Source organism: Lissotriton helveticus, chromosome 9 (genome assembly GCF_964261635.1).
Source record: "Lissotriton helveticus chromosome 9, aLisHel1.1, whole genome shotgun sequence".
Lineage (NCBI taxonomy): Eukaryota > Metazoa > Chordata > Amphibia > Caudata > Salamandridae > Lissotriton > Lissotriton helveticus.
This window is the reverse complement of record NC_136070.1, coordinates 345084474-345112106: the sequence shown is the minus strand read 5'-3', so window position 1 is coordinate 345112106 and position 27633 is coordinate 345084474. Positions and strand designations below refer to the sequence as shown.

The window sequence follows — 27633 nt, the reverse complement described above, 5'->3', positions numbered from 1 at the left end:
ATTTCCCGTTTTTTTCTGCAAAAGTGTATAGGTGGGGTAATATATTTGATGCCTTTGGAGGATGTGTGGTGTAAAAACATATGCTCTTTGACCATGTGGCTGGCGGCCATTTTGTGGTGGCAGCCAGTGTATTTTTACCATAGGCCTGCATGTGTTCTTTGTTGTGGCCATGCCTCCTTGCTTGCTGTTTGACCATGTTGTTGGTGGCCATTTTGTGTGTTATGCTTGAGGGCAGTAGCTCAATGCTCATACTAATGTAGTGTTTTATATATAATTACGTCCCTTTTTTTTATTTTTCACCTGCACCACTCCTTGCCTCCCAAATCCCAGTGGTTTCCAAATCCAATTCTCATGGCAGTAAGTAGTAGTCCCCTTCCCCTAGTACACCAGCAATTAAATGTGTTATATTCTTGTTCATTACTTTCTCTTTAAGTGCATTGCTGTGGTCGCATGCCAGTGCATGTGACATGTTTATCTTTAAGAATTGCTCATAGAGTGAAAGATACCAAACGTGTCATCTATATACCTAAAAGATATGTTAATTGATTTCATGCTTAAAAAACTTCATCTATATGCCTTAAGACATGTTAATTGGCTTATGCTTAAAGCTCTGTTTTTCTTTGTTCTATTGTTTTTTGTAATGAGGGAGATGTGCTATATTCTTGTTCATTACATTTCTCTTTAAGTGCATTGCTGTGGTCGCATGCCAGTGCATGTGACATGTTTATCTTTAAGAATGTTCTTAGTTCTAGAGTTTGCTAGCTAGTGTTGATGTCTGTTAGAAATCAGTACAGGCTGAACTTGATTGATGGATGCCATTCGTGCTGCTAATAAACCAAGACTTTTCCATTTATTCGACTGGATTATTTCAACAAAATGATGTATTTTTTATTTTTATTTGCTGATCATTTTTTCACGATTTTCTTTTATTTAATTTGTTTGATAAATTTGTTTAGTTTCTTCTTGTTAATGTTTGCAATTTTTTCACCTTTTAATTTTTTTACCATTGTTTTAATTTCAAAACAAATATGTGTACAATCTTGTTGAAAAAAGTATTACTTTTTACATTTTTTCCTAATTCTATTTTTCCCATTTTCCCAACATCGAGCATCAGCTCCATTTGCTACAAGTGGTGCACAGCAGCATTCATTTTCTAAGGATTATTCTATTGTCAGTTTTCTTTTGTCACCTGCACCTCCCTGAGTCCCGCATAATATTCCCAAATTGATGCACATAAAGGAAACAGTTACATCTGTGTGTTGTTGCTCTTTCTTATCCTTCCTGAGTTTACATGAAAGTTTATGTTAGTGCGGTTTTATGAATGGATACATTGCATTGTTCATTATTTATAACTTAACTAACCACACTAAATGATAATACTAATTCAACTGCAATAATGCCGCGTTTCACTGATGTTCTTCTTTCTTCTTTTCTTTTAGGTGCACAAGAGACAACATCACCCACAGTACTGCCAGACGGATGTATGACATTACAACGCATGCTTTTACATCGCATGCCTTTACAACGCGGTTTTTACAACGCAAACCTATACAACGCATAGCGCTTTGGGGTGCTGGATAGTGAATAGTTTAATTTACTATTCCAACTCCAGTCCCCGTGGACACTAGGGAAGGTGTTGGATAGTAAATTAAACGTATTCCCTATCCTAGAGCGCCCCCCAGCGCAATGTGTTGTAATGGTTTGCGTTGTAAAAGTTGCGTTGTAAAGGCACTGCGTGGTAAAAGTTGCGTTGTAAAGGATGTTTCCCCTGCCAGACAGAAGGCCAATGCACGATGTGTCGCATGACCACACAACACTAACATCTCTTCAGCTTGTGAAGCTAAGGGCCACTGTCAACTGACAGCTTCAAGATGGCCCCAAAAAACAGTAACGCCAAGAAAGTGGCCAGTGGGGAGGAGAAGAAGACGCTGACTTCCACCACAGGCATGCCAACCAGAACCATTTCGGCAAACTTGTGCCTGCCACGCCGGCCTCCGGGGAGCACACTGGGAGCAGCACTCCCACATCAATGGCCCCAGCTCAACCTAGGCCCAAGCGCATGTTTGGCACAGAGGCAGCTACTCTAATCTACGTTGAAATGGACTTATCTCTTTTGCAAAGTAGTACCCAATCATTGTACAAAACTTAGATAAGTGGACAACAACAGACACAACCAGTAGTTACTCCCAAAGTAGGAGCAGTTCAGGACATTGAGCTTCATGCTGAGGAAGTAGAAGAAGCTACTCTTTCAGAAGATCCATTGCCTTTCAGATTTTCAGCAAGAAAAAGGATGGTTACTCCACCATCTTCTTCTCCAAGCTCCCATTCTGATGATCAAGACTCCACTAAGATTCTATCTCAGTCTGAGACAAGCCAGGAGAGGCATGGATGTTGGCTCAGCCCCAGTGGAGATCGACGTTAGCCCATCTCAACCTGTTCTGAGGGATGTGGCACAGATACCACCACCACCACCAGCTGTCAAATTTGCAAGGCCCCAGTAGCGACCTACATCCACAACCACCTCAGTAGAAGTAGACATTGAAGAGGCAAAGCTTCAAAACACCCACCTACCACCACTTCGACTGTCATTGGCAATAGCACCTTTGCCAGAAAGTGTACCACCCCAGTTTTGGACTTCTTTATGGTTTGCGAGAAGGAGATAGCATTGTCATATGCTCCATTTGCAGTCAAGTATTAGTCGGGGTATTCTAAGTACAAACAGTGGTAGCGTAGGCCAAATAACCCATTTGAGAAAACACCACACATGCCATTGGGAGGAGCACCGTAGCCAAAAAACTGCAAGTGGTGTTGTTGAACATGGTGCAAGGAGGGAATCTGAATCTGCTCAGATCACGGGGGAAGGTGAAGAAGAGGGTGACTTTTTTGTTATGCAAATCAGCCTTGTGCCCACCAGTGCAGTAGTATCGCCAGGATCAGCAACATCACAATGGCACCAGAGTCAGGTCCAGACACCAATGCAAGGGCATATAGTGACTGCCACGCTGAGAAGCCCATTGAGCCTACCACCTTCTGCTCTCAGTCTCAAGAAGAGGTCACCTGCATCGGTGGATCCAGAAAAGAAATAAATCCAGAATACTATTAGGAAGGAAAGTAAATATGAATGCAACTGTGAGAAGTTGGCCTGATATATGATGCTCACTAGTTCTAGTGATCACCTTATATCAGTCCAAACAACCCTTATGGAGATTGGTTGTAAGTCAACCTTATAGACCAGCTATCCTAATGGTAGCATGGACAAAGCAGTCTTAGGCTAAACTCTTTTGGCATGTGAAGCCAGCTGTTTTACCACCTATAACCCCTTGAATACCAGATGAAAGGACACCACACAGGTTGTTATGAAAATAAACAATATATTTATTAATAACAAACACCTCTGGACTCTTTATGAGATCAGAGAGCTAAGCACATAACAATACTCTTCAGAAAAATACAATAGTCGCACAAATTACAATGGTGCCCTAGGGGCACGACAAACCATATACTAAGTAAATGGGTTAAGGAAATCGATAGAGGAAATGGAGCTGCCCAGAGGCTGTAGGATCGCTGGGACTACACTACCCTAACCTTAGGTAAGTAGCAGAAGGCCCACGGGACGCGTGTGCAGAGTGGGAACTCACACGCGATATGCGGAACAAAGTCAATGGGCAGAACAAATTACGAAAAGGTAAGTAAAAGACAGTTCCTACTAGTTACGACTAAAACGACAGGATACCTGGACACTAGGAGAGTCAATCTACCTTTGAGCACCGAAATGCTCTTGTTACCTTACCCACGGGCTGCGGGTGCATAGGTGTCAAAGTATGTTGGGTTTCCGCATCGAAGTCTATGGAGCCTTGAAGAAAGATGCTGCAGGCGACCAGAAGGAAGATGTCCGGAGTGATCCACGGGTGGATCGAGGAAGTTGAAGACCTGAAAGCAGAGGGGACAATGTTCAAAGTCACTAGCCAGTGACCGGTGTGGAACCAGGAAGGAACCAGATGTCGTTGTCGCGATCAGGTGAAGAGTGGACGCTTGACTCTGCAGCCACGTGGACCAGGAGGTGTCTTCGATGACCAGGATGGAGGCACGAGCTGTCCCACGCAGGCTCTCGCTGTCGGCGGTGTCAGTTCCGGATTCGGTGTCAACAGGCCTTGGCAAAGGCAACCCACGCGGTGGTTGGAAAAGGCGTCTGGTGCGGACCAGGGGGGTCCGGGGTACTTCTCCTTTGCAGGGAAGCAAGGGCCAGTCTGGAGCAACCAGACCAGCAGTGTAGATTCCGTGGATCGTCGTCTAGGAGGTCACTAGCCAGCCGGCAAGTGACCAGACAATGCGTCGAGCAGCAATCAAGCAAAAGGACCCCACGCAGATCTCGTGGATGCTGGAGGGCTGGTCTTTGGTGCAGGAGCTGCTCGGGGTTGGGGCTTCTCAATCCTCAAAGCACTTTCTCGAGGATGCCTCTGAAGTCGTGCTGGAAGCGAAGTGCAGTTTCTTCAAGATGGCCGGTCCCACGTGTCTCGTCGCACCCACGGGTCTCAGCTGTGCTGCAGATGTGGGTAGAGGTCGGAGAGGTCTGGGAATCCAGGTCTTTTCGGGCTCTGAAGTCTGGATCCGGCAGGAAGGACGACTAAGTGAACCGCTAGGACGCTTGATGGTGCCTGCAGTTGCAGGGTGGACACTCCTTGCCCACAAGGGAGATTCTTCAGTCTTCTCTGGAGCAGAACGTCGAAGTCCAGAGTTTCTTCTTTGTAGAGTCATTCAGGATAATCTGTCTTGGAATGGGACCAGCTCCTACCTTTATCCTGCTAAAGGGGGCTCTACTAGTGACTAGGTCCCTCCCATGGGTGGGACCAGGAAGGGGGGTGGTTACACCCCCTATCCTTTGTCCGGTTTCGCGCCAGAGCTGGGGTTGGAGTGCCCCAGCAACTGGTTTGAACCGGGGTATGCACAGGGACACCTTGTGTGCCCCAGGCATGTCTCATTCCTTTCAGCCTGTCCTACCTCAATACACAAAATCCTGTCTTGGGTGGTGCTAGCAACTCCCAAGGCAGGAAACCCTTTGTCCAGGCCTCCCTCACTGGAAGGACTCCCAGCAGCAGGAGGTCAGACCTGTGTCTGTGGTGGCAGCATCCATTTTGTGATGCTGGGGCTCTGCTTAACTTTAACCGGGGTTCTCAGTTACATACATGCCGTGTTCCTCTAAAAGGGTGGAATGCTACCCCCGTCGCCAGAACTGGCGAGGGGGTAGTATTCCAATTCGTATGTCACCTTACTCGACATGTTTTGATAATGCTATGCCAAAGTTAGCAATAACTGCGAGGATTATAATGCACTGAAGAGTATATGGTATAGCGTTACCATGGAACAGCTATAAGGACTTGGTTCCGCAAGCTGCAGACAGGCTCAGCTTATGCTAGAGCACCATCTCACATAATTCCAAGCACTCTGCCTTCAGGATTGATAAGGCCTGCCATAGGAGGGACTTATAGGAGTATATGTTTCCATTTTGGGTTAGATATAGGTATACTATATCTAAAGCAAAGGGTGATTACACCACCTTGCCCCAGCTGATTGATCAGCCAGTTGTGCCAAATAGTAATGCCAGGCCAGGGGTGGCACAATACCTGCTGCAGCCCCTGGTAGGCCTTGGATGCACCTATGCCCTGGGTACCTAGGGGACAATGTACAGGGGCCCACAAGGTGATCCAGGTTCCAATTGGTATGTACCTAGAGTACATGGAGTCCATTTTAACAGAGAGAGCAGATATCCTGGGGTCCTGAATAGCAGGATCCCAGGCCAACTAAGTCGAAAACCAGCTAAACACTAGGCAAAAAGTTGGGGGTAACCATAGTCAGATATCCACCTTCCTACAGCAACCATACATCGGCATGTTTGTACTGGGTAAAGCTAGCTAAAATGCTAGCCCTGGACGTCGTCCCCTTTTCTTTTGTGGAAGGGGTGGGCTTTATTTAGAATTGGTGGCAGCCATCTGCCCAGACATTGAATATTTCCAGCCAGTTACTATTCCAGCGCTACATCACGACGTGCTGGAATTGGTTTGACAAGCTTTGCAGAAGAGTGCTGCTCACACTATCTACCTGATAGCAGACATGTGAACCAGCTGCCAAGCCACTGATCATATGTGCATCACTGCACACTGGATCTCTTTTGTGGGGTTTAGAGAAATGATATCTGCAGGTGTTGACACTGCTAAAAATGTTAATGGTGCTCAGAAGCATGCAACAGTAACCATGTTTGCCATGGAGAAATCCCATACAGCTGCAAACATCTTGGAAGACTTTAACAGCAAGGTCTTTGAATGACTGTGACCAAGCGGGCTTAACAGTGGATTTGTTGACAGACAATGGCAGTAATATTGTTAAGGCCATGGAAGATGGTGGATATTTCAGGGTCCAGTGTTTGGCGTACTGCATCAATATCATTGTACAGCAATTTCTCAGAAAAGAAGACAGAGTCAGCAACTTACTGTCCACCTGCAGAAGAATCTGCACTCATTTCAGCCATTATTTTAAAGCCCAGAAGTAGTTGAGGATCATTCAGCATGATAATAGAATGCCAGTTAAAGCACTCATACAGGAGGTGCAAAATCGTTGGGACCCGACTTATTACATGCTGCAACATCTGTTTGAGTAGTACAGACCGATTAATGAGTATGTCATGCAAAGAGCGGATGCAAATTTGAAAGGCATGATCATTGAGATGGACCAATGAGGCCTAGTCAAATGCCTGGCATAGATGATGCTGCCTTTTGAGATTTTCACACGGTAAGTCAGCAAGGAGAACAGTACCATGGCCCAAGCTATCCCGTTGTTACATATGCTACAGGAACAGCTAAAGAAGGTGTCTGAAATGTACGCAGGTGTGGATAAAAAAAAGATGCGCATGAGTTGGTGGAGAGCTTAATCCTTCCCACATCTGTTAATACAAGGGTACAAAGAGACATAGTGTCATCCAAACATTACATGTGTGCCACAATTCTTGATCCACAGTACAAACAATTACTAGCCACTTGCATTCCTTTTTCAGACGGGAATGTTTCAAACTGTAAGACGTGAATTGCTGGGCAAGCCAGTGACCTAGAAAAAGAACGGCTGGGAATTAAAGGCCCACTCCTTCAGGGCCCAAGTTCTGCAGAGCAGCCTTCAACTTCAAAGCCTAAGGGCAGTGTTGGCTCACAGCAGTCAAAACCAACAACAAGAACACCGGCAATAACTGGAACATGAGCATCAGCCCCCAAATCTGCATTTGATTGGTTTCTAAAGACAGGGCTTAAGACCAGTGGAGAGGCGAAGGCTAATGAGGTTGCGGAAGGTAGCCCAACAATGACTTTTAGGTGGATTTTCCAGACCTAGCTGGATGACTCAACAGTGGACTATCTTGATCAAATCCAATGGTGTGTTGGTATGGAAAGAGGCGCCAATGGGCAGTGCTCATCAGGCTGGCAATAAAGTATCTGGCTTGCCCCGTAGCCAGGGTGTCCGCTAAGCGTGTGTTCAGTGCAGCTGGTGCAGTTGTCACAGTGAGAAGGACCAGTATCTTGCCCCAAAATGTGGAGAGATTAACCATGATCAAAATGAATCAGCACTTTATACCACCGAATTATCCCATAGCTGAAGTCCGACTGCAATAGGATGAGGGTGATTGTTCAGACTCTGTTCATGGTGGTAGTGTTAGCTGACCAACTTCTGGGTGAACCACCTGAGTTTGAGGACAAACCCTACTACTACCCTGACTACTAGGCCTAGGCCACCAACCATAGAACTGGCTATTTCCATCGCTGAACTGCTTGGACAAAATATATATATATATATAGCATGGGGAACATTATATTATTTTTGGTTCTTTTTGTATGACTGACCAATATAGCCCCACCATTTCGACACATTGGGCCCGATTCTCAAAGATAAAATGAGACGAGAGTCTAACTTTATGACTTTCGGTATTCACAAAGGGCATTTACCACTCGTAAATGCCCTTTGTGAATACCAACAGTTGAACTTTATGACTTGCGGTATTCACAAAGGGCATTTATGAGCAGTAAATGCCCTTTGTGAATACCAAAAGTCATAAAGATAGACTTTCGTCTCAGTTTACCTTTGTGAATCGGCCCAATTGTATTGCCGGATTGGAGCTGGGCTAGTGTGCAGTGAAAAAGCCATCCCCCCATTCCCCTTAAGGACATTGGAGAGACGATGGACCTGCCTCCATCCCATGTCTATCTATTCTTTCTTTATTCCCCTAGCCAGACTGTGCAACATTATTTGATTTACAAGACTTGGGGAACCCTGCTGCCCTCGCTTCATCTATTTGGTAAGAGAATAATGGTTTGTTGTTTAACTAAGTTGTTGTAGGCAATGTAGGTAAAAGCAACATCGCCCCCCCCCCCCCCAGTGGTCAATACAGTTGCAGAGAGCAGATACCAGGAGAGTAGTAGGACAAGGGTACCACTTAGTCATAGCACATACCTAATTGTTGTTATACACCATGAGCACATTTTAAAAACAGGTTGCACTAAAAGACAGCAGTGAGAGGTGAAACACCCCAAAAGCCTAGATTAGAGGCATAAATAACTTAACATAAATATTTAATATTTAACCCCAAAAAATAAAAAAGCCACCCCTTCAATTGGTCTACCATTCTCCGCAAACAAATGAAATCTCCCCGTCCCCAGACATTGTCCAACCAAAATGTCCTTTGTCCAGAAAAATAGTAGACTAAACTATAACAACTCCCACATCTCCACTCTTTCCACCCACAACAACAACCAAGCCCCACCAACCAAAACAAAAGGTAAAAAAGGGGCAGAGGGCATTACTAAGCATGGTGGTCAGGCTCAATAGCTCATTGAGGTGCCTCTCTATTTGTCTCTGCCGGGTTTCCATCTGTGCCAGCCTCGAACGGGCACTGCACCGTAAATTGTGGTCTGAGCGGGAGGCAGCAGTGAATGATGATTGATGGTGTACAGCTGTCAGCGGACTGCAGCGCCAATGTTAAGATTGAGAAGAAGCTGGAGGTTCTGGTTCTGGAGACTGGCTGAGGCCCTGGGCAGATGCCTCCTCCTCAATCTCCTAGGCCACCAGCTGCTGGTACTCAGCTCTAATTGGCTCCAGATTTTGCTGCCACAACCGGGTTGCTAATCCTGGCAAGATAGATGATGGTGACCAGGAGTAGCTAGAAAGAATAAAAACAAATTGTAAAAAATGCTCCGTGCAAAAAATGTGTTTAAAATATGTAGTGGATGGCACAGTAGCAGTACATTGATGGTCCTCTAGGGCCATTCAATTTGATGTGATTAGATTCACAGCCATTACTCGCACATGCCTCTCATATTAATAAAGGAAAATGGCAAATGCTCTAAGTGGGTGACACAGCAGCACACCAGTTTATATAACTGCTATTTGTTTTTCTTTTGAAGGAATTCCTAGTGAAAAGTAACTAAACAGACACTTTCTGTGGAAAAATAAATATACATTACCTCTCATTAATGAGAAAGGCATTATGCATTATGGAGTAGAAGTATTCTCTCTCTTGTTGTGCTAAATAAATGAATATAGGTATGCTTCAGCTGGCACCCTAGATGTACTCTTTGTTAGTGGTACTTTTCTAGTCTCTACAGTCTGCAGCTGGGGCAGCTGTAATAGACAAGTATCTTCTTCCAATAGCCCTGCTCTTCTCCAAAAAAACTTTCAATTTTACCCTGACTACAAGGCAGGTGAATAATATGAATGATACATGGAGGGTGAGGATCAACGGTGTACTCCAATGGCTGCACCTCTTGGCTGTGTTCCTGTTAAAAATAATTGGTGAAGTAATCACATTTGGTGTGCACAAACTGCTCCCGCACCTGTCATTGGGGGATGCAAACTGCCATGAAGATATACAAGAATTTGAGAACAAATGGAGCAGGGCACAACCTTGGTCGTCTGTTTCAGTAACAACAAGTAGTCATTTTCCTTTTGTGCAAAAACGTTCTATATTCAGATATTCCAACAGTTATGTGAAAAAACCCTCAGACAACGCGTTTCGTTCAAACAGGATTGAACTTCATCAGGGCTGCAAAGAGGTGTCACATAGATAATATAAATATATACACATGAAAATAAATAACAGAAATGGGCACAGGACAAAAAAGCAGGCACATCACCTAAAATATTAACAGACCATTAGATGGGGCAACACCTAGACTAAAGACAAAACCGATGAGATTACATAAATAGTGAACACACAACATGAATGAATGTAAAAAATGTTAAAAAGGTGAATTTCTAAAGAGTTAGATCGCACCCCCTTCATACCACAGATGGTCCCTAGTGTTGCACCTGAGGGGGAACTGGTCACATAAGGAGTAGATATAGAAATAGAGGTCACATCTTGTTATGAGTGTTACTGTTTATAGATATGAGTGTTACTGTTTATAGATATGCCCCGACCTGGGTCCAATTGCACATAGGACCTGTAGTGCTCACAGATGTGCCTTTCAGACGCTCCACACATGTGCCTTTGACCCACTTTTAGCAATTAGATGCCAAACACGGAGCACACATAGGAGAACCTGCAGTACATGATGGACTCTGAACACACAGTCCCTTGAGGTATAATACATATTCTTTATGTTTTTGGCCACCCACAAACCATTCCCTAGGACACTCATAACAAGATGTGACCTCATCTTCACAATAAAATACCTGACCTAAAATGGGTTCTCTGAGTCTTGCAGTACCACAAGCTCACAAGATATATAAGGGGTGAGGGAAACTTACTGACAAGGCAGAAGAAAAAGGAAGCTATAGATAGTTTAAAGTCCAGTACAAACTCGAAATAAGAAAAATAAGCAAATAGAATAATGCAGGGATAAGAAGAATTTAGGAACAAATAGATCAAAGAGGAGTTGGAAAAAAATTAGGAGACAGGCACAGTAAAAAGGGAAAAAAAGTCATTCTAAATGTGGAGCGGTAAAAGTTAGCGAAATATTTATAATATTAACAACAGGAGTATTTACTGGGGCCAGCAGAGCCATATCCAGCAGTACTTGTTGAGGCACCTCAAGCTCCCTCACCCACCAGCACCTGGGTGGTATCCCTCTTGCCCCTGGATGCTGATGAAAGAAATAAACAAAATAAACTAAAAAAAAGATTAGTGGTACAGTTAATCTCCCCAAAATTATTTTGACAGGGAGAGGCATACACAGTCACATTTAACTTTTCTAAATCAGATCTCCTCTCTTATTAGTAGTGTGGACCTATTCCTAATTTCCTAACCCTATTCTAAATTTCCTTAACTACATTTTGGAACTAGTAATACATTGCAATGAATGATATTTGCTTCTCATTTAATTCTCTCAGTCTCTCAACCCCCTTTGACGGGCTAACTCAGTCTGCATTTTTTTATGCATACTACATATCACTGGGAAATTGCTTGAGGTTGGGACTGTCCGAGCTGCAAAAATGAAAAGCACTGAGAATGCACTAACTCATTAATAATACCTACCAGTATCTTAGAGATAGGACAGAGGAGTCTCTGCATGACTTCTTAAATAATGAACCCAAGTGAGCACAAACGAGTAGGATTAGGTAGCGCTGCCGAGCACCTGTTTGGATGAAGAACACATATTTGTAACATTAACTTTACTTATCCGAGTGTAAGCACGCAGCATGCTTGCTATTTGGGAAAAAATATTAGCATAGCAGAACAAAGAAATAATTATTACTCACCGAGCCCTGTGACTTCCACACCTGACAGGTGAGTAGGTCTTGCACCCTATCCAGGATGCCGGCCCACCATGCCGGCCCACCGATGCGTAAGCTGCTGTAGGGTGCAACGGACTCCCCACTGCATTGCACAGCTCAGCGCACCCTCTCCTATTGCGGCCGATGCTCCCCGAGCCCGTACCCACTTCCATGCCTGCCGCCTGCTGCCAGGATGGAGGGGAGGTGGCGCTGCATGTAAAAAAACAAGCGCGTCCACCTCCACCTCGGAAAAAATGGTGTGGGATGCACCGCCTTGGGCCGCCACCGACCACAAGGTAGGCGCCTGGTCCTGCCTTCACACCCCGGGGGTGGTTCGGGAGGCCTGGTGGTGCCACTCCCCTGCTCTGCAATGGCCCAGGGGGTGGGAGAGAATAAACAGGAAGTAAAAGGAAAGAAGGAAAAAAAGAAGAAAGTAAAGCAAAAAATAAAAGATACAAAAGTGACACAAAAACAAAAAAAATTGAAAAAAACATAAAATACAAAAACACGAAGACACAGGGTAAGGTAATAAAAAATGAGGGGTAATAACTTTCAGAAGTGTAGGATTAAAGGGATTAGCAGGGATTTGGAAAAGTAGGCCCCAACACCATAAACACTTTGCGTATCGCTGCAGTTATTTTTGCACTTTGCAGATTTCTGCATAGCACGGCTACATGAACTCCTCCCGGGCCTACAAGAAAGGTTACAATTGTTCTAGTTAAACGCGCATTGATCTGTGCTTTAACAGGTCGCTTTTGTTCTAAGTACTCACCATTCATTTGAGTATCTAGTGTGCGCGTATATGTTTTGGCTCATTGGCCTTGTCTAGTTTTTGTTTGAGCCTTATCATTTGTATGCCTAGAGGGCTTTGACTTATTAGCCATATTAATCTTTACTCTTTACCCTTATTCATTGAAGCTATATTTCTCCCACAGGTCTCCCTCCCAGGCGTACCTTCCCTGCATTTCTTCCCCCATTACCTTATTTGGCCTCACTGCTACTCTGGTGACAACGACACAGAGCTGAAGCTGCTGAAAGGTGGGCCTCTGGGGTGTACTGTTTCTGAGGATCTTGCAACTGAGAGGTAAATATTGACTTTTATTTGCTATTTGTATGTCCACTTGTCAAACTGTTCATAATGTCTGCTACTTTGCTAGCAGCTGGGTAAAAAGTGAAGTTTCCTCATAATTTTAATAGCTACTGGGCAAACAGTGCATAAAGTTGGCTATTTAGCCAGGTGAATAATGAATATTCTTTACTATTTTCTACTCCGCTGTTCAAACAGTACATGATGTCTACTATTTAGCCACAGGCCAGATAAAGAGTACAGTTTATTTGCTATTTGCATTGTTGCTGGACATACAATGCATAATCTCTGTTATTTAGCCCAAAGTAGGTTAAATAGGGACGTTTTCTTATTAGTTGTACGGCTGGTGGACCAACAGTGCAGAATCTCCACTATTTAGCCAGCGGCCTAGTAGACAGTGAAATTTCTCTGATATCTGCATGGCCACTGGCCAGACAGTAAAGGGACTCCTTTTACCCACTGGCCAGCTAAATAGCCACCATTTAAAAAACAAATTTAGTTTGTTTCCTCCTACCTCTCTCAATGTATGAAAGTTCCATTTGTATAAAGTGTCTGTAGATTGGCACACATTTTTTGTGAATGTAAAATAATTTGGAGACCCGACCTACGTACTAATAAGTCGGTTCACAAAGTTCCGAAATGTAGGTGTTGAAATGAAGATCCAAAGCATTGGATTAAAAACAAGGTATTTATTTTAAAGTTGATGAGATTAAGCACAGCACGTCTGGCAGCAAGTAGAAATCCAGTAAACTACCCAACGTGGAACCTGGAACCTGGTATGTAAGATGCAGGCAGGCATCACTACATTCCATGTTCCAGTAAGCAGTACATAGACATTAGCATATGACATAGAAAGAAATAAAAGGAAGAATGTAACAGTAGGGAGTCGAGATCCAACATACCTGATGAGTGATGGCGTGAGATTACCAGTTTAGGATATTTCTAAAACATCATACTCACTGGGTCCATAAACATACACACTTTAAACCGGTAATCTATTTTCTGCTGATCAGGAGTTTATACTTTATACCTGTACACCATAACTTACCAATTCCTTGTCACTTGTATATTCTAATGTCTTAGGTCAATGAATCAGGTAATTAGAATAATAGGTATAGAATAACAATTGACTTTTCTCATGGAATAACCACAGATTTGGAAACGTTTTTAACACTTTATCTATGCAATATTTTGTGAGTCAAATACCAATACATGTCGATTAATAACTTTTCAAGTAGGAAAATAATGATCAATGATAAAAACTTTAGTGACTTAGCAACATTTTTAGACATTGGTACCTGGGAAGGGTGGGAAAAGGAAACGGTACAAAGACATACCACACAGATTTATATTTACCTAGAATGGTGCGAGGACCAACCCCTGGCCAAGGGCTGGAAAGAAAGGGCTCCCGACTAATCAGGAGCCGACAGGTCAGGACAGGTGCAGGACAGGACAGGTAACCTCTTCTAAGTGCAACGCCTGCGTCACACCCCTCTCTGCAGCTACTCTTGTTCCCTTCCAGATGGACAGAGTCTTCTCCTTCAGCAACCTCCTGATTCTACTTGCTCGACCAGCCCTCTGAGTTCAGCGGCATCCACGATCTTCTTCAGCATACGCTGGGTCAGTGACAGGTCTGTGACAAGTCGATAAATCTAACTGACTAAGCCTACCTTAGTCATACCATTTTCCAGGGTATGTATCACCCCCCAATGTTGCAAATTCGTGTATTTCATTAATTTGATTGGTCAGTAGGATGGGGAGAGGTAATCACACCATACTAGCATGAGGTCATTTTCCTTTAGTTTAATTGATCTATGTTCCCGCCCATAATTTACTTTCCCAAGCTTGTATTCCACCCAGCAATATTCATTTCATTTCATATGCAATGTATACATTTATTCACTTTTTCTTCCTCTCTCCGGGTCAAGAGGTGAGGTTCTCAGGCGCATCGCGGTCAAGATGGGACTTGACAGACATTCAATGCCATGACTTCAAGGATTTCAGAGGTTAAGTGCGCACGTGCAGTAAATCCAAGATGGAAAATTCAGACACCCTTCAGGCCCAAATATGAGCTATTAATAAAGTCAAAGAAGGACACCTTAGAATACAAAAATAAATAAATGCACTGTATACCACTTATTTCTACTCTAATCCCATTACTTTATTTTAACTATTGCATTAGCAGATTAGCAAGACAGGCGAGGTTTAGTTCAAGCAAAAGGATATGCATTAGCATGTGAGTTTCAAAGCGGCCATTTTAGGCACTACTGAGCAGCTGCAAAGAATTCCCACCAAAAGCAAAGAACGTCATACTATGTAGATGTAGTAGACGCATGCGCAGAAGAGTTCCCGCTTTTTCAGCAGCCATTTTTAGACATTCGAATTACTGGTTAGTAAAGCACATTGAAAAGCTTCCCCTAGATACTGATATGTTGTGTGGTGCAATTATTAGTACTTACAAAACATGTTGGTTAATTTATTACATGTTATTTCGAGAGAATTGAGCCCGATCAAGTTTCTTCACGTATGAAACCTTGCTCCATCATGAGTTAGGTCGCAAATTGCGGTTCACTAAAATTGTATGGCGTCACAGGGTTGGTGGCCTGATAGAGACAGCGGACCACAATGTCTATGATCACTTTTTAAATAAAGTCAACTTTTTTTTTAATGGAGACCGTTTTCTTCAGAGAAATCATGGCTGCTTTTAAATGGAAAAGTGTATCTTTTTTACGTTTGGGTGACAGTTGCCATTCATCCCCTGTACCACTGCTTTATCCTCAACAAACCTTTTATTAAAACATTATTTACTTTGCTGCTGCCAGAAATTTCCTCATGCAAAAAGCACTTTATTGAAGCCAATATTTTTTAAAGTCGAGGGTTTCCACCTGCAAGGGTGCTTGGAACTTTTGCTGTACAACTAATATTCTGATTAATTTTCTTGCTTAGGCAAGTTTATTGACTTGGGAGCGGTACTAAGGCGCAAGCCAGATGTTGGGCTTTGCTTCAGCTCAAGGTCCTCTGCCTCACCTCCTGCATAACCCATCTCAACACCAACCATCCTATGATTGGAATGCTTAAAAAGCACGAGGGGTGGGACCATTCACCAATCACTGCTGCCTCTTCTTTCAAGGTGCATTCCCTCTAAGAAAAATGTGAGTGAGGTAATGCATCAGCCTGAGCCTTCTGCTGACAAGATTCCTTTGTGGCCTGATAGTTTAAATTCTGACTGTTACTGGATACAACTGTGATAGAATAGGTCAGTGTTTGAGTAATCAGCTTATTTCTTGGTTTATCAGGGTTCAAGCCAGCTCACTTTCTTTTCATGTTTAAGAAAAAAGAAGATTCAGAGGGGAAGGAAGCAAGGAGGATGAAAGTGAATACATCTTTTGTACATTTCATGCATGTTTTGCTAAAAAGAACAAAAGAAATAAAATGTATTCACTAAATAGAGCTTTCTACTCTTTTCAGGTATTTTGGAAATCTTCAGATCCCTATGGAGAAAGAAGTATTGAGCACCAGTGCTCCTCTGTTCAAACAACTGGAATTCTGACCCCATGCTTGTTAAGCAATTAATAAGGAGATTAAGGAAATGCTTTAAATAGAATCGAAGAACCCAGAAAAGGTGGATCATCCTAATTTTTTAACACAATTATATCATTTGGCGAATAATACCATGGAATTTCACATATCTATTAAGATTGAACTGAGGCTGCCTAACCTGACTAATCATTCAACTGGTTTAGCTGAGGTCATCTCATTAGAGGACTTTGTGGATCATGAGGTGGAAACTCTCCTAAAAAATAGTATTCAGGTTTAAAACTTGGTTCCCAATCTCTTGTTGAGGACTTAGCGGCTTTGATTTGAGCCGTTCAGGAAAGGGTGGAATGTTCTAATTTATTTGCAAATATGGAGATACAAGCACAATTTCTATCAGATGTTTTTTGTGTCATTTTGAAAGCTTTAATATTCTCTATCATGTCAAATGTTGAGGTCTAACACAAGATTTACCTTAGAGATTGGAAGGCAGAAGGGGCTCAGAAGGTGGGGCTCCTACATATAATCTGCTCTTTTCCGGAAGTAAAATTGTTTGGAGACCAGTTGAAAGATATATTATGCAGGACTTTCAAGAACCAGAAGCATGGACAGGTGTTTATATCTCAAACCAAGTCAGATCCTCCCTGGAGTACCTCAAGGAGAAGGCATGAGAGGGGGTTTAAATTTCAGGTTGGGAAGAACTAGCCAAATCAGCCCTTTTCTTTTATGGATAAAAACTCTAAACCTCTCCTCCACCATAGCCCATGTGGTTTTCCTGACTATACCAAGTGTCCTGTTGGAGGGCATCTCTCTCTTTTTCTACTAAAATGCTCAATCACATGCGTTCCTTAGACACTGAACGGTCTAGACATTATCATCTGCTAGATACAGGAAGCCTCAGCAACAAGATACTCCTCGGAGTGATAGTGCGCTATACAATAACCCAGTCACATCACATCACACACTGGGAAGAGGCTATATGCTGGAAGTTGAGGATATCCATCTAGAAACAAGACCAGTGAATCACACGCACTCGAAAAATCCATTGAAGAGTTTGTCTCTGACTTACTACATTTCTGAACTGTTAATAAAAAATGCAATTTTGCCAGCTCTAGAAAATCAAAAAGGGAAAATATTTTACATCTTCAGAAACATAGAGACTGATAATCCATCTGAAAAATGTAAACTGTTCATGAAAAAGACCCATTTCAAGACTGAGACACTGCAATCCATATTCCCTCTGGTAACTCCAGGGAATAGATGAAAGCGCTGGACTTAAAGAACGCTTACCTAAACTTTCCCATATATCCCCCACATCAGAAACTCATTAGATTTTGTGTGGAGGGTCATCACTGGCAATCCAGGTGCTTCCCTTCTGACTAACGTCCTCTCTGAAGGTTTTTACAAATTCTTTGCCACTCACTATGGCTGTTCTTATCAGCAAAATAATCGTAATCTACCCTTACTTGTCCTCTGGCTTATCCGTTCATCATTAAAGACAACTCTTCAAAGTCCTAACCGAGAGTCAAGGTGGATATTACTATTCTTTCAAGGGATGTATGATGTTACAACGCATACTTTTACATCGCATGCCTTTACAACGCGGTTTTTACATCGCATACCTTTACAACGCATAGTGCTTTGGGGTGCTGGATAGTGAATAGTTTAATTTACTATTCCAACTCCAGTCCCCGTGGACACTAGGGAAGGTGTTGGACAGTAAATTAAATGTATTCCCTATCCTAGAGCGCCCCCAGCGCAATGCGTTGTAATGGCTTGCGTTGTAAAAGTTGCGTCGTAAAGGCACTGCGTGGTAAAAGTTGTGTTGTAAAGGATGTTTCCCTCTTTCAAGATGTGTTTGATAAAGGCAGGGCCGGCTTTAGCGCTGGTGGCGCCCAGTGTGACAATATTTGATGACTCCCCCAATGACCAACTCCACCCTGGATTTCTTCACCACCACCCTTTAACAGTGCCCCTCAAGTGTCCATAACCACTCTCTCTCGGATGTATTAAATTCGTTTTTTAGCGCCACTCATACCAGTGTAGGGTGTCAGAGCACTTAACATCCCACACATTGCGCAGAGACAATAAATCATAGGTGTGTAAATCAGTGTACAGGAACCGTCACATAAGACAGAGGACTATACAGTTTAGGAGTTAGTATAGTTTAATAGTGCTTGGTCTGGAGAAGCACAAACTCAGAATTTAAAACGTAACACCATGGTTGAGGATTTTCTTTAATAACCAGGATTGATTTTTTATGCAAACACACCCTTTTGCCAACATTAGGATAGTGAAAGACTGGGGAAAAAATAATAAGGCTCCAACTATGCCTTGTAGTTTGCATGCAGCTGTTTAATGACAGTTAATAGCTCATTGTTCTATATTAGGATTTTAATTTATAAACTGCAAGTAACAATAGAATCTCTCAAAAGCAGTAACCCACTGACCTATTTACATTACTCTGTGATCTGCATGGTGTGTGCATGTTCTTTGCAGCAGGCATATTAACTCACTGTGCTACCTTACCATGAGTCAACACTTGTAATGTAATGGATTTGTGACATATGATATTATTCTTTTAAGTATTATGCTTTTATGATTTATGCTTTTAAATCGAATAAAGCTTGTTTTGATTTGATTTGAGTCAAAACTTCCACTAGACAAACCTCCAATCTATCTCTAGAAATAACATTATTCACCGGAGTTATCTTGACAATTTTTGTTGCCTGAAAATTGCTGGAGGCCCGAAACGTGGCAACAGGTGCATTTCAAACCATGATATACTTGCAAACATGATACCCCCATCCAAAGTCAGCGCCTGGTGCAGTTGCACCAGTCGCACCACACTAGAGCCAGCTCTGGATAAAGGTCTGGCCACTACTCAATACTTTAAACGTTCAATGGACAGCGATAGGGGCAGCATGAGCTCCTTGGAGTATTCTGGACATGAATTCCTTGGTTAGTAAGGTTTTTAAAGGTTTTTTCTTTGATGAGACCATTTATGAAATCAAAATGTCCTTCTTGGGATCTACCTCTAGTCCTTAAAGCTTCACAGCCGCATACTTTTGAGCCTTTGGTGGAAGTTAGCTGGAAACATTTGTCCTTTAAGGTGTTCTCTTTGGCATTCATAACATCAGTCCATAGACGAAGTGAGTTGGCTTTGTTGTCTAATAAACCCTGCTATTTGAGGATTTTTATCAGATAGACTGATCCTTAGATTAGGACTGGGTTTCCATCCTAAAGTTATGTCTTCTTTCCATGAGGAGCAATAAATATTTTTCCTTCTTCATTTCTCACATCTACAATTCCTGAGAAGGATACTTTAAACACAGTGGATGTGCTGAGGGCACTGTAGATCTATTTGTCAATCTGGTGAGGTCACAAGACTGTAGATAGTGTGAAAATATTTTCATTATGGCATATTTTAATCTGGACAGAAGGCTTCCTCCCCGACTTTGAGTAACTGGATTAGAACTCCTATGAGCATGGACTATTTTTCACAGGACATAGGTTTACCAGATAAGGTGCTGCTATGTCTATTCGAGGAATAACTGCTTCCTGGGCTGCCGCTTGTGGGGCTTCATATATTTAAAGCACCACCTGGGCTACCCCGTCCACTTTTGTCTCATGTTATAGATTGGATATGGGAAACCTTGAGTCCATGGAGTTTGGTTGCAGAGTATCAGCAGCCACTCCTAGCCCTACTTATGCATAAGATATGCAACAATTTGGAGTTTTTGTCATTCTTCAGTTGTGAATGTTGCTCTGGAAAATTGTTTGAGGAGGTAATAATTTGTTACCTATTGGTAAACTCTGAAAAACATTTTCTCTTACCAAAAATTACAACCGACCATCTAGGTTTCCATTTCACACAATGGATTCCCTTATATCTTAGTATACAGGAATTGTTAAGTTGAGTTTCTTCCCCCTTCATTTCCTGTATATTAGGAGAGGTGTTAGGGTGACGGAGGGCATAGTTTGCTTTTTGATTGGCCGTAGCTGCGTCACGTGGTGCCTGGATAGAAGACCTCATGAGGAAGTATGGGAACAAGAAAAGGCTATTCGGAGTCATGAGATTGCCAGTAAGTAACTAAATAGTTTCTTAACATATCAGGTAACTTTTTCATATCTTTTGTTTTTGTCATAAATAGGGTTACAAAAAAGGACCTGAAATCAGTAAACGTGTCATCACATACCTCACACATCTTTACTAAGGATGGCACAAAATATTCATCGCACACTATCGCCAAGGCATAGAACATGTAGAGAGCCTAAGAAGAGATAAAGGAAAAAGAAATTGTGAAATGACCATACTTTTAGTTGAGCATGTGTCAGTCAGTCAGTCAGTCAAAACCACTTTATACGATTAATTAAAATCATAAAAGTACACATACAAGACACAAAACAATACAGTACATTTGGGTCAGACCAGGAAAATAAAAAGAAGACATTTTTTTAAAACAAGAGAAATATCTCAGATGGAACAATTTCATAGTATTTTAGATTTCGGATAAAATTCATGATTCAATCATCGCTGGGAATCTTTTTCTCCTCATGCGAACAGCAGCTACAAGAAAACTAGCAAAATTAAAAATGTTCCAGGGAATGTCCAATAATTGAATGTACAGTAAGGCTGGTTTGACCTGTAAAAAACCCTTTCCTCTCAAAAGTGGAATTAAAAACTTCTTCCTGATGTCTCTATAAAAATCACAGAATAATGTAAAGTGCGTAGTGTCACATTTACACAGGGCTGAGTCTTCTGGTTTACTCCAACCTGAAAAGTTGCCCAATGAAAAATCAATCAGGTTAAAACTAAATCTGGTCAGGAGCCAGCAGTGGAAGGGCTTAGTCACGGTTCTTAAGTAAGGCTCTATAGATGGCGATAAAATTAATAAGTAATGGGCCATGACCAAAGTTTTTTTTGTTTCCTCGCTCTCCCGTTCCTGCCCCATTAAGCTCAAAAAGTGTGTTTTGACCCACTTTAAGTCAGCCTTTATAATTCCATCTGGGGCGTAATAAATGTCTGGGCGCCCAAGTTTAAAAAACATAGCCTTGATATATGACAGCCACTGTATTTCGCTAACTTTGTCTAGGGCGACACAATCCCTTGAAATCTGGCGATTCACCGTAAGTTCAGGGTTCAGCCAAGTTTTCATCCAACAGACCAGGGGGCCAAACTCACCAAGTCAGAAACATATCCCATCCCCAGTTCCTGATGGATGGCAAAGGTTGGGGTGGATGGGGGGATGGACAATAGAGAGCGTAAAAAATTATTTTCAGCCTTCTGCACCCTACCGCTTGCTTGTACCCCCAAATGGCTGCACCGTATGTCGCAATGGCCAAACATTTCGCCCTGTAAATGGCAAAAATAGCTTCACAGGGCTTGCCTCCCAATCGCCGTGCGAAACTGAGTAGGGCTGATGATGATCTCCCCACTGTTTTTTTTTAGCTATAAGCTAGGGAGCCCAGGAACATCTGTCATCGAACAGAACCCCCAGGTACGTAAAAACTTTCACCCTTGTGACCTCTACCCCGTTACAATGAAAAGTTCTAACTTTATTCTTACGTTGTCCCATGATCAGAACGTGGGATTTGGCGATATTAACTACCAGATCCAGGGAATTCATGAAATCCCCAAAGGAATTTAATAATCTCTGAAGACCTAAGGGGGTTCGCGCTAATAGGACAGCACCGTCCGCGTATAGGAGGACCGAAATGGTCCTGTTCGCTACACGCGGAATATCCAAGCTGGCTTTGTCCAAGGTTTTATCTAGGGCATTAATGTATAACGTAAAAAGTAGAGGGGCCAAAATACAACCATGACGAACCCCTCTACCGGATTTAAAGTGTCTTGTGCATTTGCACTCCTGGTTCACCCTAACGGCTGCAAGCAGGTCCCGATGCAGATCAGCTAAAAAATATACCAGACATGGATCAATCCCAAAGTCAAGCAAAATGGACCGTAGCCTCGATCTATTCACAAGATCAAAGTCTGTAGATAAATCCATAAAGCCCAAATATATGGACCCCTTGGATGCTACGGTGTACTTGTTTATCAATAAATACAAATTAAGGCACTGGTCCAAAGTGCTTCTGCCTGGTCTAAAACCATACTGGAGATTGGACAAGATGTCATTTTCTGCGACCCACTCCGAGACCTTGGCCAAAATCACTTTGGCCAGAATTTTAACGGAGGAGTCTATCAATGAAATGGGCCTTTAGCACCTAGGGTCCCCTCTCTGCCCTTTTATAAAAACAGGGATGATAATGGACTGGGACCATGAGACTGGAAACCCCTGGACAACTGTGGAATTAAAAACATTGGTTAAGATTTTGTTCCAAAATTTAACATTACCCTTGTAAAGGTCGGCGGGAACGCCATCTGGGCCAGGAGCCTTGTTACTAGAGGATTCCATTATTGCCCTCTCAACATCTTCTTCTTTGAAAACCAACAGAGGTAAAGCATTACCGGGGGGCAAAAAGGGCTCAGACACTTCATTACTCCCGTAAATGCCTTCAAAGTGAGTTAACCACTGGTCCTCTGGGATATTACTTTCCAGTATGCTATTCTCTTGCCCTGAGAGAAATTTGAGTTGTCCTTTAAAACTTCATCGGACATTAAGGCGTCCCAGGCCTCTGATTTAATTTCATTTTTGCGGGTCAGGACCAGAAATTTATATTCTTTTCTAAGCCTAGCTATCTGTGCCCTATCTGTAGGTTTATCCTTCAGTGCTTTTATTAAGTCTTGGTGGGCCCTAGAGCATTTAGAGTCGAACCACCTTTCCCCTAGGTTCGGTTTTGGCTTGCTTGTAATAGTTAAGTCTGTAGCAACCTGTCCACAAATAGCTTCAAAGGCTATGATTACTATGCCCTCCGGGGTAGAATAGTCAACACACTTTGCAATGTCATCTTTAACCTTCAAACAAAGACTAGCAAAAAAATGATCAGGGACTACCTTAGCCCATTTTAACCTCCTCCCTTGGTCTTTGGTTATCACAGGGTTAGGCCTCCCAGTGTTGGCTAAAGCGTCAGAAAGGTACAAACCCTTATCCAACTCAAGAATGACAGGGTTATGGTCACTAAAGGGGGAAGATTTCTCATTATAAAAAACTATATGCCCTAATAAAGAGGGAGCTACAAATATATAATCAATAACAGTCTCCCTTTCCCATGCCTTGAACGTTGCTACCCTCTCACTGGTGTCATAAAAACCTGGCCCATAGAGATCAGTACCTAGAAGAACATCTTCAAGAGCCTCCCCTTTAGGAGTGTGTTCAAAATGAGGTGGTGACGAATAGGATGGACCATGGGCCTCATCAATTTGACAATTAAAATTACACAAATTAATATTAAAATCACCCATAAGAATAATATGAACATGAGTGGTTTGCTGTGATCTATATGTTTCTAAGAAACGTGTCAAGTAAAAAAGATGCTCATTACTATATTCGCTTTCCCCTGAATTATAAAAATTAATTAGCAATATTTTGGGATGATTCGTGGTAATAAGTTCAGCTATCAGGCAGTTTGGGGAGGTTGCCTCCAACAATGTTACCAACCCTTTTAGCCTTATAGAAAAGAGAAATATCAAGCCGCCCTTTGCTCTGACTTCCGGCGCTGGGCGGGCAGGCAGAAAATAAGATTTAAAACCATCTACCCAAAAATTACTCTCCTTATCCCAAGTCTCTTGGAAAGCTATTATATCATAATTCCTGATAAGCTTTAGCCAATTCCGATCCTTCCTTTTTGATCGAAGCCCTGCGATATTCCAACTAATTAACCTAAAATTAGGACCAGCCTCAGCATCAATTCTATGTAGACTAAGACTAGGAACCCAGGAAATAGCATCGGAGGGCTCCAGTCAATCGTTCTCGTCTAACCGAGACAAAGGGGAGAACCTATTAGATAAGGCCAAAGTCTCCTTTCTCTGATTTACCTGGATACTAGGTACTTGGGATGGTAAAGTGTCTCTAGCACTAACACTTTCAAGGTGGGGTTCTATGTCATTGTATTTTGGGGCGCTACAAGAGGACCAGAGTGATCTCCTTGATGCCAGTTCTAAGTGGGTCTTAACATCTACATTTGGACGTCTGGGAGGGGGTAAAAGAATCCCAACGGTAGGGCCCTGATGCTCCCCTCCCCACTCTTCAGCTCTGAGGCATCCCAGAATAATCGAACAGCAACTCCAGGTTTGTTAAAATTAACTATAACACAATCCCCTTTTACTTCTTTTTGGGAATTCCCTAACCACCCCACCCACCTTGCCATTATAATGCTAGAGGAAATTTCAGTGTTGCCAGAACAGTTAAGGTCACACCATTTTTTAGTTTCTGAAATCAAGGCTTCGGTAGATTCTACCTCTCTGGCCTCCAGTGGTGAAACCCTTACAAGAATTGCGGTCAGAAGGGCTGCTTCAGGGGGGAGATTAATATTGGGTTGTATAACTATTTTACTCCTTTCCTGTGGGGCAGTAGGTTTCCCTCTAGACTTCGGTTGAGCAAGATACACTCTGGGATACCCAAGAACAGATTTCTCTTCCAATGGGGGAATTAACATGGGGTTATCGACTTCCTCACCCGTATTTGTCCCAGTGCCCAGTTTATGCTTGTAGGGCTCAGTTATTTTGGCCGAACCGGATGCACAATTAGACGCCGTTAGGAAAGAATGAATATGTTCACATTTTTCTAATATGCCAGCTACACAGATGTTCATTGTGTCAATAATGTCTTTTGCAACGCTGGTCAGAACCGACTGCAGGCGATAAGTGAAAATTTCCTCCACCATGTCCTGCCTCAGTGACATCGTGGAACGACTTCTGGGCGCTAGTTAGTTGAGCATGTGTTTTAAAACTGCACTGAAACCTGTTCATGAGGAACTATTAATGGGAAATTACACTGAAAGATTTTGCACTATGTTTCCTGTGCACCAACTTCATGACATTCTCATCGCAATTTTCTGATAAATCGGGAAGACTCTGACCAGGATACAAAAAGATAACAGTCCTGTTAGAAGGTGAACCCTGCATGACAATCATCAGACTGAAGCTTTTATCTCTATCATCTAATATATGTGCCATTAGTAGGCTGAAGTTCTGCATTACTGCTAATACTGCATCGCCACAACAGTAACTTAGCTAAACCTGCAAGTATCTCATCACAGATGGAGTGCTATTTTACAATTGGGGCCTAATTTAGAGTTTGGTGCATGGGATAGTCTGCTACAAATATGATGGACATCCCAACCGCCATGTTACAAATGCCATGGCATATAATGCCCTTGTAATAAGGCGGACAGGATATCCGTCACATTTCTGAAGTAGTATCCCAATGCCAAACTCTAAATCAGGCCTTTAGTTTTTCTTCTTGTGGTTTAAATTACGAAATAAAAAAGTACTTCTACATCCTCCTACTAGATGAGCTCTTAAGTATAATTCCTCCCACAGTCTGAATATCTACAGAAGTCTAAATCCCTGGCCACGCCATCATATGGGCTGGGAAAAGGAACGATATATTAAATAAAATGAAGTTCACTGTTAAGTAATCGAAGCATTACCTCTACATACCCATCTATGACCCAAGCAACTCCCTAATGGCTTGATCAAACAGAGCACCAGTTGATCCAAATGGAAAAAGGCTTCTATTGTAAACAATAGAATGCACAGAACCAATTCATTGAAGAGTTTACTAAAGAATTCATACATGTAGGACATGTGTGAGTACTGAAACCCCAATGCCTGCTTACACCTTTCCCCTAAGTTCTGCCTATTGTGTGTTTGAAACCTGTATAATGTTCCCAGTGGCAGTCAAACACTAATTTGACAGTGATGGCATCTAGCTATCTCATCTCCAGGCCATGAAATATTCAAGTTCTCAAGTTTAGAAAGCAGAGAGGTTCCTACACTCACTTCAGGAATGTGTAAGATATAGTCAGAGTGGAAGAAGCCTGCAGTCCACTTTTACAATACCTAGATCAAGAAATGAGGCTCTCATGTGAAAATGTTGAGGAGTATGCAAAATACATGCAGATCACACTAGTAACATTCAGGAAACTGAGAAGGAGATCATCACCCAAAGAAGGAAAGGAGAAGTGAAAAATAATTTCCTGAACATGATGAAAAGAAGAATGTGGTTTGGGTACTAGTCTATCAAAACACATATATTTTTAGAGAATTTAAACTAAAGGGCCCCTATATTTGTAAGTTGAAGAAACAACCACTTAAAAGAAAGTTTCCAAAGAAAAAGTATACCCTTTAACACTCTTCTGGGCGAGGTGGGTGATGTTGAAAATTCATAACCATCCTTGGACAACCCCATGATGGAGCAGAATCCTTCAATTTAAGATTTCAAAGCTCCCATTCCTTGCCAGATTATTTGAAAAACCTACATGATGGCCATCCAGGAGCTAAGCATGAGGAAAAAGAGGCCAAGTTGAACCAAAAATGTGTATGAATAGGTGCCGATAAGGAGCTTCATTGGAGGATAGATATTATTCACTGCACACAGAATAAAAGCAGGAGTATAATTATTTTACTCACATGTACAGTATGCTACTGGAGGGCATTGAAAAATACATGTAGGATGAGGATTGAATTGAGGGAACACGTTGTCAGGATACCAGTTCCCCATGGGATTTCTACCTAATGAAGCATTAAGGAAGTTCAGTTGCAATGGACCTAAAAGAGCATTCAACTTGCCGTTTCTCTCATCCTAAAATCTGGAACTCTGGAGACAAAATAGGGAAAAAAGTGATCTGACCATATTGATATCTTTATATGCCCCACCAGTAAAAACCGTGATGCACTTCTGCTCATGTACCTACGTGAAAAGGAAGGGATATAATTAAGAAGTGCCTGGACCTGCATATTTTCCGAAAGTAGATTCATACTGCAGTCTTAGGGAAAGATAAACCATCTGTTGATATTTGTACTATTCCTTCTCAAAGACCAATCAGTTGACCCCCCCTGTGTTTGCAATAGCACTTCAAACTGTTGTCAACCATTAAATGTCATCTCACCTGAAACCAATGGCGCACTAATTGATATCCAGTTAGGCTTCAGAAAGCAGCACAGAATGAAGAAAACAATGCCGAATATTAGATACAAACACCTCAATCACTCTGGCCCTGTAAACATGTCCTCATTTTGGTACACCTCTCAACTGCATTTGATATTAATATCTATTAGTTGCTCCTTGACAGACTTGCAGGTTCAACCAACATCAATGGAACTGCCTTGTCATGGCTTTCCTCTTTTTCTCTCATCTGCA

The 27633-nt window shown here is 42.3% G+C and overlaps 1 protein-coding gene across 1 annotated transcript in view; it reads right to left on the bottom strand.

The window, feature by feature from the left end:
* Positions 1 to 27633, bottom strand: part of LOC144781303 (sodium/potassium/calcium exchanger 4-like) — a 492418-nt gene that overhangs the window by 413761 nt on the left and 51024 nt on the right. The window contains exon 3 of the mRNA XM_078660074.1: positions 20566 to 20640. Within this exon, the coding sequence (XP_078516200.1) occupies positions 20566 to 20640 (75 nt within the window). The remainder of the gene's footprint in view (positions 1 to 20565; positions 20641 to 27633) is intronic.